Here is a 16,845-nt window from a genome sequence, read left to right as displayed (position 1 = left end):
GATAAGGAGGATTATAGACTAATGGGACCCTCAGCCTGATTCTCCGATTCAACCTAAGGCTCGAGGGCTACTCCATATGGAGTGCGATTTTTAAAACGCACACCATAATAAAAATTCGGGGCATGAGCACCTCATAGCTTCGATGGAGCCAAGCAAATACTCGAAGAAGGACTTCAAGACGAAGCTTCAGAAGAAGTCGAAGACTGCTTTGAAGGTACTCGATGAGCCTGCAGTACTCAGCTACGAAGAGCTCGGGGGATTGTCAGACCCGGGGCTACGGGACTGGGTACATGACGTAGTTTAAAGAGGTTTAAGAGATTAAGTCCGTCTTATCTCTTATTCATCTTGTTTATCTCTTATTTATTCAGTTTAAATAGGAGATAAGGCTAACCGATACAGGGGGAATCAACCCGAGATATGTTCTGGTACGATTCCTTAGCTGGTGTTGGTTAGTATCTTTGTAACCCTGCCCTCTTGGATATATAAGGGAGGACAGGGACCTCTCTCAAAACACGATCTCTAGGTCATTCTACACCAAAGGCAATACAAACCACCATACAGGACGTAGGGTATTACGCGCTTTGCAGCCCGAACCTGTCTAATCTTTGCGTTCCTTGCACCTTCGAGTTCCTGATCTCGGCGTCTCTTCACCCAAAACTTACTACCTTGGGTATACCCCTCGGTGGGTAGCCGGTTAAACACCGACACCTTTCGAGCCCATCTTGCTTCTCGGCCCACCTTTCCGGCCCGCCTGAGTTATGGCAATAACAGGGCCGGACCGCAAGGAAAAATGGGAGAGGAAAAAAGAGAAAGAAAAGTGGGCCGGGCCCAACTAGGAAATGAGAGAGAAAAAGAAATGCATTCAAATGCATTTGAATTTGAATTTAAAATTTAAATTCAAATGGAAGACAATCAATAAAACAATGCAAAGGGGCATGAAATGCACAAAACCTATAGTTCCTTATATTTTTTATGTTTTATTAAATTGCTATTAATTCAAGATAAATGCTCTAAAAATCAAAATGAGTAAATAAAACCTTATGGGTCCTAAGAGAATTCTAGCAGTATTTATTAAGTTTCTAATTTGAAAATTAGGGTGTTACACACAACTAAAAGGTTCAAGTTTTAGATGCAATTAGTTTCTGCATTAATGTATTATGTGTAAAGTTTTAATCTGGTTAGGCTAAGTACCTCGGATTAGATCTAATTGGTTCGGATTAGATCAAGTTTTAATTGAAATCTTGATCTGTTTAAGTTTTAAGTGCTGGATTAGATGCAATCATGCCTAAGTAATGCAATGTTTTAGTTAACCAAGGCAAAATCAAGTTAATTAGGGTATAAGTTCCTCCCAAATTAGCCCCTATTAGTTAAATTTCCGCAAAATTTAAGTCAAATTCATGAAATTAGATACATTAGTAAGCAAAATAGAAGGAGGGGAAGCCAAAGTTTTAGATCCAATCCAGAAACCCCAAATCCTTCATGAACCCTAACCGTAACCCTAAGATTGAGAAGCCTTTACCTTAGTATGGCCATGAATATGCTCACTGCCATGAGAGAGCACCACGGCAGGCCCTCCTCGATATAGCCGTGCGCAACTTGAGCGCACGCAGCGCCAGTGAGAGGGCCCGTAGTGGCGCATAAACAGCGGCGGGGCAGGCCACGACCAAAAGGGCGGCGCATCAGGCCACTGGCCACGCGACGTACAGGCGCACGTGGCGGCCCGTGGCTCTCACGGCGTGCACCGGCGCTCGCGGTGGCCAGCGGGGCCCCCACGTGGCCAGCTGCGCCTCCCACGCGGCCAGCAGCGCAAGCGGTGACAGCCAGCGGCCCCACGCGGAGCATGGCCCCCTGCGGCAGCACACCCGAGCGCACACAGCGCCAGGCGGCGCCCGTGGCAGGAGCGGCCCGCGCGGCACGCGGCACCTCATGCGGCCAACGGCTCTCACACGGGGTTGCAGCTGAGGGCTGGCGATGCACGGCGCCATGAGGAGGCTGGGGTGCAGCACGTGCATGGCCGTGCCGGTGGCGGCAGCCGGTGCCCCGGACGGCGGGGTGGGCATGAGGAGCTGCGGCTGCTGTCTGGAGAAATAGAGGAGAGAGTGAGGCCGGATTAGGGTTTCGGGCCACACTCGACCTCTTTATACGAGGCGTCCTCAGTGTGTGATCCTAGGATCATAATGGACAGCCGAGATCGCGCCGTGATTAGGGTTTGCGGCGGGCAGGCTGAGATGGGCTGATGGGCCGCCCGCACTGCTGGGCTGCTATGTGGCGGGTTGGGTCGAGCCGGCCTACTCACATGCTAAGCTGTTGTGCCGTTGGACTGAGCTGAGCTGGTCCCATGGCGGGCTATGCTGTGTGGCTACTGCGCGCGCGAATGAAGTTTTTGGCCTTTTTCAGTTTCGTGTTTATTTATGAGTTTTAGCCCATTTCTTCACTGTTTTAGTGTTTTAAAGTCCATTCCTCCACTATTTTAATGTTTTAAGCTTTATTTCTTTATTGTTTAATATTTTTAGCCTTTATTTAATTACTGTTGCACTAAAAATTACCAGCATTATGTTTATAATTTTCCATGAGTTATTTAAATGATTTTATTTATAGCATTTATTCACTAAAAATTATGTTTATCCATCATATGCAATTGAGATGCGCTCTATTTAAATAGAATCATCAGAAAGTTTATTTAGAGTTCACTTGTAATTAATTCTGACTATCGTTATTTTAATTATGAGTTTTTATGATAAATTTCATTTGTTCCCCCATCGGTGATGCAAATTGAAATTTTAAGTGTGATTTTAATCAGACCATATTAGGGTTAATTTCATACTTTTTATGAGCATCTTAATTATGAATTTAATTGAGTTATTAATTTTCATTGAACACTGTGATGAACTACCTAAGTTCCATTGAGCCCTTGAATGGCACCAACTACCCCAAAAGTTGGAACCAAGTGCAGGTGGTCATTGCTGTGTGCGAGTACGACCTCGTAGTACGTGAAGATAAGCCAGCAGAGCCCACTAGAGCAAATGTTGATCGTACTTCCATTGAAAAGTGGGAAAGATGTGATAGGATGGCCAACATGATCATTAAGCAGACGATCTCATTGGCCCTCCTTGGTGCTATTCCTGATAAGGACCAGGATGGTAAGGAGCTGACCGCCAAGGCTTATCTTGCCAAGGTGGAAGAGAACTTCAAGAGCTCCTCCAAGACTTATGCTAGCACCCTCATCATGAAGATGCTGACTTCACAATATAATCGGCAAAGTGGAATCAGGGAGCACATTATGAATATGTGTGACATGGCAAACAAGCTCAAGGCACTGGATATGACCATCTCTGATGGTTTTTTTGGTGCATTTCATTACGACTTCACTGCCTCCACAGTATAGTCCCTTCAAGATATGCTACAACACTTAGAAGGCGACTTGGAGCATGGCTGAGCTCAACAGTTAGTGTGTTAAGGAAGAGGAAAGGCGAAGACTGAAAGGATGAAGGATGCTATCAACATGGTCAGTCAATATTTTGAGCGTGTTAGTGTCAGCAATGCTCCTAAGCATCAGGCTGAATCAGGCAGCAACAAGAAGCATAAGAAGAAGTTCAAGCGTCATAAATTGAGCAAGTCCGTGGCACACAAGAAGACTTCTGATGAGAAGCTGTGCAGGTTCTGCAAGGCACCTGCGCAGGATTTAAGGAGTGGCTGAAGAACAAAAGTACAATTATTTATTATGTTTCATTTATTGACGAATCATTCTTAATGAATTTTTCTCCTGATACTTGGTGGATTGACTCAGGTACCACTATGCACATTTCCAATTCATTGCCGGTATTCAGTTTGATCCGAACTATAAGAGAGGGGGAGCGAAGTCTAAGAGTGGCTGATGGCAATGAAGTAAAGGTTGAAGGCATTGGGAGCTTCAACTTGGAGTTACCGGGCAGCTTCCACCTTCATTTACAAGATGTTCTTTATATTCCTAGCTTAAAGAGAAATCTTATTTCAGTTTTGAGATTAGATAAGTCAGGACATATTTGTGAGTTTGGCAACTCGAAGTGCAACATGAAGTTTCATAATATTCGTGTTGGCCTTGGTCATCTGCGAGGCGATCTTTATTTGCTCTCTCCTGATCATGATTGTTCCGTGATGAATGTGTGTGGTGCAACAAATAAGCGTAAGCATGGTGATGAAACTTCTTCAAAATTTTAGCACTGTTGTTTAGGCCACATTTCGAGGGGGAGAATTGAGCGTCTCATAAGAGAAGAGATACTCCATTCATTAGATCTTTCAGACTTAGATCAACAACGTGTTGACTGTATTAAGCAGAAATTCGCTAAGACTATGAAGAAATGAGCTACTCGGAGTTCAGACCTATTAGAAATAATTCATACTGATATTTGTGGCCCGTTTCCAGTAAAGTCTGTAGATGGTTTTGACTCGTTCATTACTTTCACTAATGACTTCTCTCGTTATGGTTATATTTATTCCATCCATGATCGGTTTGAATCATTAGATAAATTTAAAAAATTCAAGGCTGAAGTGGAAAATCAGCATAATGTCACTATTAAAATTGTGAGATCGGACCGAGGTGGTGAATATTATGGGAGACATGCTCCATTCAGCCAGATACCTGGACCATTCACTAAGTACCTTGAAGAAAATGGTATAAAGGCCTAGTACAGCATGTCGGGCAAACCACAACAAAATGGAGTCATTGAGCGTTGTAATCATACACTTATGGACATGGTACCTAGTATGCTTAGTTATTCTACCTTGCCTGTGGAACTGTGGATGGAAGCGTTAAAGGCAGTTGCGCATATATTTAATCGGGTCCCTACCAAATTAGTTCCAAAGATACCTTGTGAATTATGGTTTGGGAAGAAACCGACGCTTAATTATTTAAGTGTGTGGGGCTGTTCTGCTGAAGCTAAGTTATTTAACCCACAACAAAAGAAATTAGATTATAAGACGGTGAGCTGCCATCTCATCGGATACCCTGGTAAGCCTACTGTCCTAATCGCTTCACTAAATTTGTTGAGACCAGACATGCTGTGTTCCTAGAGGATATAGGAATCAGTGGGAGCTTTCCAAGGAGGAAAATAAATCTTGAAGAAATTCGGGCTGAGCTTCCCATCCTGGAGATTCAGGAGACAGTAACACCCTAGTTAGTGCCGTTGTTCATGCCCTCTGTTCAAAGTACACCTTTTGTTTAGGTTACGCCTTCTATTCAGAGTACTAGAGCTGCTCCTCCTATTGAAGTAGCTCATGAGCCTGCGAGCGAACCACAAGTTGAGCAACTGGCGCCTAATGTTGAAGTTGCACCTAATGTTGAAGCTGAAAACCCAGTTCAGGTACCTCAGCCTGTTGTACCCTTGAGAAGATCATAGCAGGCTAGAAACCAGCAACTTTCCCAGATTATGAGGCATACTTAAGTGAAGACATATATGATGTTGGGAAGGTTGATGATCCTAACTCATTCAGGGAAGCAGTATCATGTGAAAACTTTGCTAAATGGGTTGAGGCTTTGGAGGAACAGCTTAAGTCCATGAGTTCTAATGATGTATGGCATATAGTAGATATTCCTAATGGAGTCAAACCAGTAGGCTGTAAATAGGTCTACAAGACTGATTCTAAAGGGAACGTCGAACAATTCAAAGCAAGGGCTTGTGGCCAAGGGTTTTACACAAAAGGAAGGAGTTGATTATAATGAGACTTTCTCCCCTGTGTCTAAGAAATATTCCTTTAGAATCGTCGTGGTGCTAGTGGCTCATTATGACTTAGAGCTGCATCAGATGGATGTCAAAATTGCGTTCCTTAACAGCGACTTGGATGAGACCATCTTCATGGCACAGCCGGAAGGTTTTGTTGTGAAGGGCAAGGAACAAATGGGACGCAGACTAAACAAGTCTATCTACAGACTTAAGCAAGCGTCAACACAATGGAACCTTAAATTTGATCAAGTGATTAAGAAATTCGGGTTTCAGGAGAATGATGTGGATAACTGTATTTACACCAAGGTAAAGGGTGATAAATTTATAATTCTAGTGCTTTATGTGGATGATATCCTATTAGCGAGCAGCGATAATTGAATGCTGCATGAGACAAAGGATTTTCTTTCGTCCAACTTTAATATGAAAGATCCAAGTGAGGCCTCTTATGTTCTGGGCATTGAGATACACCGAGACAGGACCAAAGGAGTGCTAGGATTGTCTCAAAGGACATATATTGAGAAAATGCATAAGAGATTTAATATGGATAAGAGTAAGGCCACACCTGTTTCATTAGCAAAGGGCGATAATTTCAGTGAAGCCCAATATCCTAAGAACCAATTGGAATTAGACAAAATGAAGGATATACTTTATACTTCAGCTGTCGGAAGCTCGATGTATGCACAGGTCTATACGCGTCCAGACTTGGCATTTGCTATCGAAATGTTTGGAAGATATCAGAAAATTCCCGGAAGATCCACTGGGTAGGTATCAAGAAGGCATTATGTTACTGCCAAGGTACCAAAGACTTCATGCTCACATACAGAAGGTCAGATAAACTCGAATTTGTGGGCTATACTGATGCTGACTTTGCTGGGTGCGTGGATAGTAGGAAATCTACATCAGGATATATCCACATGTTAGGTGGAGGAGCAATATCATAGAAAAGCTCCAAACAATGTTTAGTTGCAGCATCGACGATGCAAGCAGAGTTTGCGGCATGCTATGAAGCAACTGGATAGGCTATGTGGCTTAAGAATTTTATTCCAGGCCTTAAGGTAATTGACAGCATTACGGAACCAATAACGTTATACTGCGATAATCAGTCGGCAGTGTTCTTTTCGAGTAAAAACAAGTCAAGTGGTGCTTCCAAACACATTGACCTCAAATATCATGTCGTGAAAGAAAGATGCCAAGATCGAACCATTAAGATTGAGCATATAAGAACTAATGCTATGTTAGCGGATCCGCTCACTAAAGGCTTACCACCGAATGCGTTTAAGCAGCAGTTACAGATATGGGTTTGGTGGATAGTCTTTAGGTCTTGGATTAGGACTGTTACTAACTCCCAACTAATGAATAAGTGTTCTAACGAGGTGTTTCAGTGAGATTGTGGGTAATGGGGTCCTAGTAGTGTATCAAGCTACTAACGACGGTCCGGTACTTACTGTTATACTAAGTACCATTATACTGAGGGTGAACATTAGTGTGATGCAAACATTAGCCGTTAACTGTTCGATCAAGTGGGAGAATGTTGGAAATATATTTCCGTTAAGATTGTGATCTTCACTGTTAAGACATTTAACAACCCAAAACATGATTAAGGGAAAACCTAATGGGCTGTGATCAGCAGGCCTATTAATCTATTCCAAACAGAGGCTGGGCCCAGCCCCACAGTGCCTATATATGCTTAAGGTCGTGGCTATCAATAAACACATGTTTTCTAAACCCTAGCCACTTCAAGTCTGTTCGCTAAGGGCGCTGGAGGGATTTGGAAGACCAAGTACTCGAGGGTAGTGCCGTTGGCGACCCGATGGACATCGCTACCCCGCTGCTACATCTACACCAATAAGAACGCCTACTTCCTCTACGGCTCAGGCGTCATCAACTCAGGGGGCTCCTATGGCTGCTACTGCTAACACTGGTATAAGATCTACCCACCAAATTCCGCATTATATGATTGATATCATGTTTAGGCTAAGGATCCTGTTTAGTCACTAATTATGTTCATTAGTAGAAACAACAAGTGTCGGCCACCTGAGCGCCAAGCCCCAGGACGCTGGCTGCCATGGGGGCGCCGGCCATGGCCTTGTGCCGTAGCGTCGAGATTCTGGCCACTAGGGACTAGGTACCTAGTGGCGGGAGTGAGCGATAGGGCTAATTTTGCTGGTGACCTCCGGCCAGCGGCGCTCCGAAGGGAGAGGCGGAGCCGGCCAAGATGCACCTGGCGGCGAGGAGCATGAAGGAACGGTGGCGGAAGAAGAAAGGTTGGCGGGAGGCCTTTGGTCTCTAAAACTCAAAGAAGAAAGATTGGGGGGTCGGACATCGGGTTCTATTTTTTCACAAAATGGTAAGTTGTAACTTGTGGCAAATGTGGGTAATTACCCCGCAACTTCAAGAGAAGCTATGAAACTAGAGTTTTTGGAGCACCTCTTGAGGAGCTCTACAAAATCCCAAGAGCCTACCCCTACCTCCATGTTTTTTCCAGAGCCGGAGTTTGGGGAGCTGGACGTGTTTGGCACGAGAATTTAGGAGTGGAGCTGGAATTTATGGAGGGGACCTGTCCCAAACAAACCCTAAAATCTGTGTAGTAGAATCCACTGCAGAATCATGTCCATTTGGAAGCTCTCAGAGTTTGGATTCACAAAATCAGGTGGCATCCAAACAGGGCCTTAATTCTCTTTCCCCTCCGCATTGGTGGATATCTGACACAAGTTAGTTCCGAGCTAGACCATTGGACGTGACCTTAGGCTATGTACAATAAGAATTTAAATATATTCACTCAACAAATCTATTGACATAAGAAACAACAAATTCACTTAACAAATCTATTGACATGGGAAACACGGAGAATGGAGATGCATGCATGTTTAAAAACAACGGGAATGCTCCCGCTCGAGCGTCTGGCGCGATTAAAAAATCGGACGCTCCCCATCCAATCGTCTAGCGCATGTCTAGTGCATTTCCTCGGTACTCACCTGCTAGGTGTGTTTCTACTGCATACTAACAAAATATATTTCTAATCTCCCATACTCTCCTCCCCCAGATACCTATTTTTTTCTATTGCGAGTCTAATCCCCACCATCTCCTTTCCTTCCGTTGCTCGATAACTGGTTCTATTGCGCACAGTGCCATGGCACAAGCGACGGCTCCTTCGAGACGCTACTTTCAGTCGTGCTTACGGGTAAATATGGCAACGGGTAAAATCCGCACGGATATACACCTTATATACCCGTATCCATGAACCAAAGTTCATACTCGAATCCACACCCGCTACCCACCACGGGTAGAAAACCATACCCGCATCCGCTATCCGTGCATATCCCGTACCCGCTATCCGCGGATATTCCGTACCCGCGGGCACGCCTGTGTACCCGCGAGCTATAGAAAATCAAGCACACAGCGGACTCGAGGAAGACAACGCCGCCGGCAGTCATGGGGGCGGCAGGCCGACGAGGCAGCGCCGCGCAGCCGCGCGGAACTAGGCGATGAGGCGGCACAGAGGCGCGATGAGTGGCCGCCTGCTACCCGGGCCGTGGGCCCATAGCCACCTACGCACCTACTAGGCGTTAGGGTGTGGATTCCTCGCCTAGGCGCGGATCCGATGAGGTAGGAGGGAGGAGGGCGGCAGACTGGGGAGGGCGGCGGTGTCTGGCAAGATGCAGAAGGAGAAGTGAAGGAGGGGCTAGGGGCGGCGGCGGTGGCGCACAGGAGGAGAGATGGACAGGGGGTTAGGGGACCAAGGACGGGGCTCGGTGCCTCCACTGCTCGGGAGTCGCGGGGTCTCGAGGGTGGCGGCCGAGAGGAGGATTTGGGATGGGAGGAGAGATGTGGTCAGAAACCCTAGCTCTTGCTTATATACCTGCGTGTTTGGACCCACATGTCAGCCCTTAAAGTAGGTCTGGCGGGTTTGCGAGTTCGGGTATTACTTTTCCATACTCGTTAGCGGATATCCGCTGGGTTTAATGCTATACCACGCCCGTACCCGTGGGTACAGATTTAGACCCGTATATGTGCCCGTCAGGTTTGCTATCTGCGGGTACGTGGATATTCACTACCCGATGCCATCTTTACTCACCAGCATGGTCGCATCATGACACCCGTGCGGAGAACCCCGCCGCTCGTCCTGCTGGACCTGGTGCGCCATAACACCACGCTGGTCGTCGATTCCTTGTGGTCGTCGAATCATGGACAAAAACCTCGACCTCCATGGCGCGCACCGTTGCCTGGTGCCGCGAGCCTGCGACCAGCTCCTCCACCTAGCCTGCTTCGCCTTCACCACCACCACTTCTTGTTCCCAGGCAGCGTCATTTTTTTCCATGTTGCAACAAGTAAATTGATATGTTTCGGTTGCTGATTTTGGGATGTTGCAACGGTAGGTGTTTTGATTTTTTGATGTCGCCACATGTGAATTGGGATGTTGCAAATATTTTTTAGGATGTTACAAGCGATAATTTATGATGTTGCAATCTGTGATTTGGCATGGAGAAAGATAGTGAAACCGGAAATAAACAAGTAATTTCTAGGTTCGATTTTTTTGATGTTGTAGCTTCTTTTTGTGATGTGATTATAATTTGAATGCTGCAACCTCATACTTTTCTCTCAGGGTTCTGCATGTTGTATTCATAGCTAAGAGATATTGTGGATATAGGTTTTGAATCTTGCACATCCATAAGTTGGGTGTTCCATATGTTAATCTTATTTGTTGCAGGTTGCAGCACACATCTTTAGGGTCAGACCTTATGATTTGCACTCATTTTTGTGGTGGGAACTTAAGGAATTTTTATGGTGGGAACTGAAGGAGGGAATAATCAAGGCAATGAACAGTATGATCAGCTTGAGGAAGAACGTGCAGACAGACGTATAGTAATACAATGTTGCATGCAACATATAGAATGTTCAGCGGGACTTTTTTCGAATGCATCATGTGATTTGGCATTGGATGGTAATCTTAGCGTCCGATGCAGCCGTCCGGATGTCCGACGTCTAGCAGCCCCTTTTATATTAATGTTGAGGAGAGATGAAAAGAGAGAGAAAATATGATACGCCACTGTTGACGGCCATTGAAATACACCGTGACTGTCAACTTCTCGGTAATAAAACGGAGCTTTGCATCATATTCCATATATATTTTATTTAAACTAAACAAGTTTCACAAGTTTTGGTGAGTTGCGATCGCAGGAGTACGTGACGTAAATTTCAGGCAAAACGGGAAAAATCCCAGGCCGACCAGCCTCCCCTAGGCCAGCCAGCCTGGCACCTCCTCGGATTGCCACGTCATCGATCCAGGGGCGAGGAAACCTTGCTCCTAAGCCGTGCACTTGAAGTCGGTTTGATCAGATGGACCGAAAGGCTTCACCCATGGAATGAAGGGCCCACCTGCATGAAAGACTCGGGCAAATACCTGAGAACCGCCTCCCTGGACAACATGCAAGCGTTGATCATCAAGTGGGTGCAACGGATGGACGAAGAGCCAGAGTCAGGGCGACCACCATTGACCAGGCTGGCCAGCCTCTAACTTCGCTTCTTCGGACAGACGCAACCTCTACCGACACAGGAGAGCATCAGGAGTGTCCAGGAGAAGGACGGTGACACGAGGCCACCATCCTAGTCCGGGCGACATGGATGATACCGGCCGGCTTAGGATTCACGCAACTGTCACAACCGCTTCACCGACATCCTCCTCAGCCATCCTACACTATAAATAGAGGGGCATCCATCACTTGTAGACACACCAAGGAGTTCTCTTCTCTCATTTCACTTTCTGGAGTAAGGTTTAGTAGTCTAGGAGTTAGATTCGAGTCGAGCTTGTCTCGAGATTCTGGAATCGTCATCGGAAGTCTGGTATAGCTCTTGTATCTTTCCCTTTGATATTTTATCAATATAATTTATCTTCTTTATTTATCGAGTCAGCTTTATTTTTTGCATTTATTTATCTTTCCTAATTATCCAACTTGTGTGCAGAAGTTCTTTCCTCTAGCTTAGTCTTTGTTATCCATCTTGTTTATCAGGATCTTACATTGCGAGTTTTCTCGCCCAGACTAGGGGGCTCAAGTCAGTTCCCTAGGTTGAAGGAAATTTCTCTTGAAGGCCTCAAGAGAAATCCTAACACCTAGTGCAGATATGGTGTCTGGCTTAGTGGTAGCTAGGAAGTGTGTTCAACCATACGGAACAGTGTGGTAGGCAGCAGGTGGTGACAGCCCTGTTCATCCCTCGTAGTCCATCATGTTTGAGTGTTTTCATAGCAGCAGTTGTTGTTTGTCGTTGGACTCCCCTCTAACCCTTACTGCAATCCTTTCTCTCTATGGCCACCGGAGTAAGCTCTAGATTTTCGATAACTAGTTAGAAGCAAGGTTTAGTCTAGTGAAGCTAGCTTATTAGTTTATAAATGTTTTAGGAGTCTTTCTTGCTCGTTGTCCTCCTAGTTACTTACCGCTCTAAGGTCTAGAGTTTTTTGTGTCAGACGGTCATCGCTTGGCCATTATCTTATCTTATTATATCTGGCTTATCCCCACTAAATTAGTTGGTTGATGTCTCTGGTAAAGTTTATCATTCGATTCTTCGATACACTTTAACCATAGTGCTTCCCCAAGGAAATTTATGATACCCTGGAATACTCCAAAGTGAAATGCTATAACAGTAATTCTATGCGCTTGCGGAATATCAATTATATTGGTGAAAGTATCTAGGCCCCTAATTTGAGTTTTGGTAACTAATGACAATATTGTGGACTAACAATTTCTTTGAGAAGAAATGAGTATAGGTTGGTCCAAGAAAGAATGAGCATAAATTGATGCCATCAAGACACTTGGAAATGATGTTGAGTGGATATGCTCAAGGCAAAGGTATATGATAGGATTTTTCAATTTTCGCCAGTCATAAGGTGATCAGTGGATGAGAAATAACCGGATTAATAGGATAGATAGCCGTACTATCAAGAGGAGTCGATGTGCCTTTGCATGACGGTTCTATAGTGCCATTTTGCTATAACACTTGCATAGAATGCATGAGGGCTAACTTTGTTTGAGAAAATGATAACTTATTTTCAAAACGTGTGCTTACATGTTGAGGCAGACAGTCCGGCCATGAGAGGCGGACATTCCGCTATCGTTGAAGAAAATCAGGCATAAAACTTGTTGTTTCTGGATGGGTCTGAAAAGATAACAGCGGATGGTCGGCCCAAGGGGAGCGAACGGTCCGCCACTTGACAAAAATTGTTCTAGGGCCACCGATTGATTCGGTGATTGTTTTAATTGGATGACCGAATGGTTATGTCAAACTTGGTGTGAGAAGATAATGAAGGGCGGACGGTCCGGCCATGGGTGGCGGACAGTCCACCGGCCTTCTACTAATTTTGGACCGAACCATCCGGGTTCTAGTGGCGCTGCAAGGATGAACGGCGGACGGTCCAACCCAAAGGGCGAACAGTCCGCTAGCTAACTTTTAAAACCAGACAGAACATTTGAAGTTCTGTGCTAGAGGTCTTTATACTGCGGACGGTCCGCAAGTTGTGAGGCGGACAGTCCGCCATTGCTTTAACGGTCGATTCTGACACGCATTTATTGCACTTCTAGCCGTTGGGTTTGAATGGCGGACAGTTCAATTTTTGTGAGGCGGACGGTCGGTGATAACTCTGTTTCAACGGGTTTTAAAGGTAACGGCTAGATTGCGAGGGGCTAGCAATATATACCGCATGCCCAGCCATGGGTGAGGTCTCTTGGCACTTTAAAAAGCTTCCTTGACATATTAGAGCCAGCTCCCTCCTCTCTCTCACTCACTTTGCTTGGTTGTGGCATTCTTGAGAGTGTGAGAGCATTCTAGTGCATTGGGACAAGAGTTTGAGCTTTGTGGCACTAGGGAGTCTTCAAGCAAGTGTCATCAGCTTGTTACTCTTGGAGGTTGCCGCCTCCTAGATGGTTTGGAGAAGATGAAACCATTGAGCCGTTCAAGAAGATTGTGGAGGAGCCCGGGTTTGGTTTGTGAGAGGTTCTTATGCTCACCTTGCCGGAGTGGTGAAGAGCAACTCTAGTGGAATCGAGGTTTGGAGAGGCTCATTGATTCAAGGCGGCTCAAGATCAAGAGTGGTTCTTAATAGAGAAGCGGTTGAAAGCTTTGAGTCCACCTCAACGTGGATTAGGGGTGACCGGCAAGTCATCAACACCATAGGAAAAATTCTTGTCTCGTGCCCGGTTATCTCTTTGCTCAATTTATTCTTGCAATTTACTTTGAGCACTTTACTTCACTAGAAATTGAATTGCTACTTGTCACCCTACGTTGCAAAACCTCACTAGTGATAGGAGTTAGTAGAAATAGGAGCTCACTTGTGTTACTAATTAAATTTGTTTAGTGTTTGTCTTTTTAGTCAAAACCGCCTATTCACCCCCCTTTAATCGGTATTCTTGATCCTACAATTGGGCATAAAAAACGCCCACAAGTATTTCTGGTGTCGTTGCCGGGAAGCAATTGGCTAAAGAGATCATTGAATAGTTTGATAAAATTTACTGATTTTATCACCGCTAATTTTAGCGGGCTTACCATTGCTCTCTTTATCTTTGTAATATATGCAGAGCAGTGCATGACCGGTTTCGATCTACCATACAACTTCAACCCGAATTCAGAAAGAATTGAGCGAATTGTCCGACATGGAATCGTCCCATCTCAGAAAAAACTTTCCTTAGGCCAGCATTCGACAACACCAGCTTCATCACCCATGGCTCAAAAGAGACTCCATCAATTCCTAGCCCCGTCCAGCAGCCATATCCCTACTGGATTGAACACCGACCAAGGCAATGAAGGCTTGTTTTGAGCTGAAGATTGGAGTTGTCAACATGATCCAAGCAAGTTCCTTTTGTGGTAAGGCATCGGAGGATGCCAACGCTCATCTTCATAACTTTCTGGAAGTGAGCATCACAATCAATCCCAAAGGCACTACAATGGATAACATTCGTCTTTGTCTGTTCCTATTCTCTCTACTTGGGAAAGCAAAGATATGGTTCTACACCAAGAAGGATGCATTCAACAACTGGCATGCTTGCTCTAATGCATTCTTGGCCAAGTACTTTCCAGTGGGCAAAACCAACGCCTTCAGAATAGGATTTCCAATTTTCGACAACTCCAGGATGAGACAATCCCGGAAGCCTGGGAACGTCTCCAAGAATACATTGCAGCATGCCCACACCACGTCATGGAAGAATGGCTGATCATTCAGAACTTCTTCCATGGCATGAGCTAGCGAGTGTAAGACCATATAGACGCAACAGCAGGAGGAGCATTCCTCTCTCTTGATGTTGCAAGAGCTAAGGCGCTGGTGGACAAGATTGCCTCCAACCAGAGTTGGAAGGGAGATAGGCAGCCGGCTCGTGCTAAAGGAGTACACCAAATTGAAGGTGTAGATATGCTCGCAACTTAGATGGATCTTCTCGTGAAAAGATCATTTTACCCTATTTGTATTTTTATAACCAAATTGATATTGGTACATATTTCTGAACATTTTCAAAAAGAGAAGTACGTGTACATGTTGCAGTGGACTATTTTCACATTATTTCTAATATTTTGAATATATTGACCTTATTTTTAACAAATAGTTGTGCATGAGAATTGAATTGATAATATTTTTAAATTCATGGGCATCATCGATACATACCATTGAGACATGCTTGAGCAAATTATTGAGACCAAAGGCTAATAGCACAGTAATATCATACATGCATGCAAAAGGATATTTGCATGCAAAAGGATGAGAGATACATCATGTACATCATGATAAATACATCAAGCAAAAGCTAACTACAATTTTTAACCAAGGAAATACCAAAGTGCCTGAGTACGTACTTGTATCACTACATACATACATTCTAAGCACAACACTTTACAACAAATTTGGAACAACTCATCCATTTTCTTAACGTAGACACCATAAGTACCTAACGAGATCGGTATGAAATTGTATAGCTTCCATCTTCTTTGCATGCAGTTAGCTGTCGTCACTATAAAAAAATAGTTTAATTTCGTCGGTCAGAAACCGTTAAAAATATATATATTCGTCGGTAGGCCGACGAAAATAGGCCGACGGAATAAAATCGACGAAAATAAACATATGGACCGATGAAAATAAACTAATTTATTAAATTTTTATCGACTTACTATGGACCGATGAAAATAAATATGACGGATAAAATTGAGCTGTTTTGACCTAGCACGTGCTGCAGCACGGCGGAGGCAGCCCTCGTCCTGCAGCACAGCGGGCACGTCCACGACGGCTGCACCGTCGCCGCGCCGCCCACGCGGCTCACGCACGAGTGCTGGACCGGCAGGTCCCGCGACCGGAGAACGCCCATGGGGCGCACGGGGGCGTGGCGCGTCGCGACCATCGTCAGGCGCACCGCCGCCGCTTTGCGCCCGACCATCCGGACCTCCAGCTTCTCCTCCAGCCCTCCGGAGGCCGGGCACGTGGCCGGGTTTCCCGCCCCTCCGCGCCGCGGGCTTGGCCTCGTGCTCCAGCTGCTCCACTCGGCCGCGCAGCACGGCCGGCCAGCGCCGCGCCCCCGCCCGGAGCAGCAGGGCGTGCCGGCGCCGCGCCACCGCCCGGAGCAGCGCCGCGCGCCGGCCAGAGCAACAGGGCGGGCCGGCGCCGCGCCATCGCCCGGAGTAGGGTTCACGATGGGGAAAGAGAGAAGGGCCAGTTCATCCGGCTGTGTGCGCCCCTATCTTTGGCCAGGGGTATTTTCGTCAGTTCGCATAAAATCTGACAGATGTGAATTGATTTTTGACGGTAGGGAGTACCGAAAGTGACAGAAGGACCAGTTTAATCTTTCAAAAAAAAAAGATAGAAGGACCAGTTTAGGGAAAAAATTAAGTTATGGTGTCAAATAGTGAATTTTAGAAAAAAAAGGTCAAAGAAGGGAAGTTAAGTTTAATAGGGCCAAATATGAAATTTTCTCTTCTTTGTTTCTTCATACCTGGTGTATTATAGCATATGCCTTTAATTAATTTAGTGTACCTAACCATTCATCCCTACCTCTGTCAGACAACATCATCATCATTCTTATCTCCTCACTCTGATAATCTGATAATCCCAGTTTAATACTACTACTAATACACTATCCTACCTGTCAAAGTGTCAATCGTCATGCTGGTCAAACCAGGCCAG

At 45.4% G+C, this 16,845-nt stretch overlaps 1 protein-coding gene, 1 long non-coding RNA gene and 1 other non-coding gene across 3 annotated transcripts; 1 reads left to right on the top strand and 2 right to left on the bottom strand.

Moving 5' to 3' along the window:
* Positions 1-2,884: 2,884 nt before the first annotated feature.
* On the top strand, positions 2,885-3,385 carry LOC112895975. The gene has a single exon (XM_025964003.1). The coding sequence runs from the start codon at positions 2,885-2,887 to the stop codon at positions 3,383-3,385; it is 501 nt and encodes a 166-aa protein (XP_025819788.1).
* Positions 3,386-14,776: 11,391 nt separating this feature from the next.
* On the bottom strand, positions 14,777-14,882 carry LOC112879194. Its single transcript, XR_003226016.1, has one exon. It is a non-coding gene; the product is annotated as a small nucleolar RNA R71 (small nucleolar RNA).
* Positions 14,883-15,341: 459 nt separating this feature from the next.
* On the bottom strand, positions 15,342-16,760 carry LOC112880391. The gene is made up of 2 exons (XR_003226310.1): positions 15,840-16,760; positions 15,342-15,682 (listed from the first exon to the last, which is right to left on the bottom strand). It is a non-coding gene; the product is annotated as an uncharacterized LOC112880391 (long non-coding RNA).
* Between the last annotated feature and the right edge of the window lie 85 nt (positions 16,761-16,845).

Source organism: Panicum hallii, chromosome 1, assembly GCF_002211085.1.
Source record: "Panicum hallii strain FIL2 chromosome 1, PHallii_v3.1, whole genome shotgun sequence".
NCBI lineage: Eukaryota > Viridiplantae > Streptophyta > Magnoliopsida > Poales > Poaceae > Panicum > Panicum hallii.
This window is presented reverse-complemented; position numbering and strand designations above follow the sequence as displayed.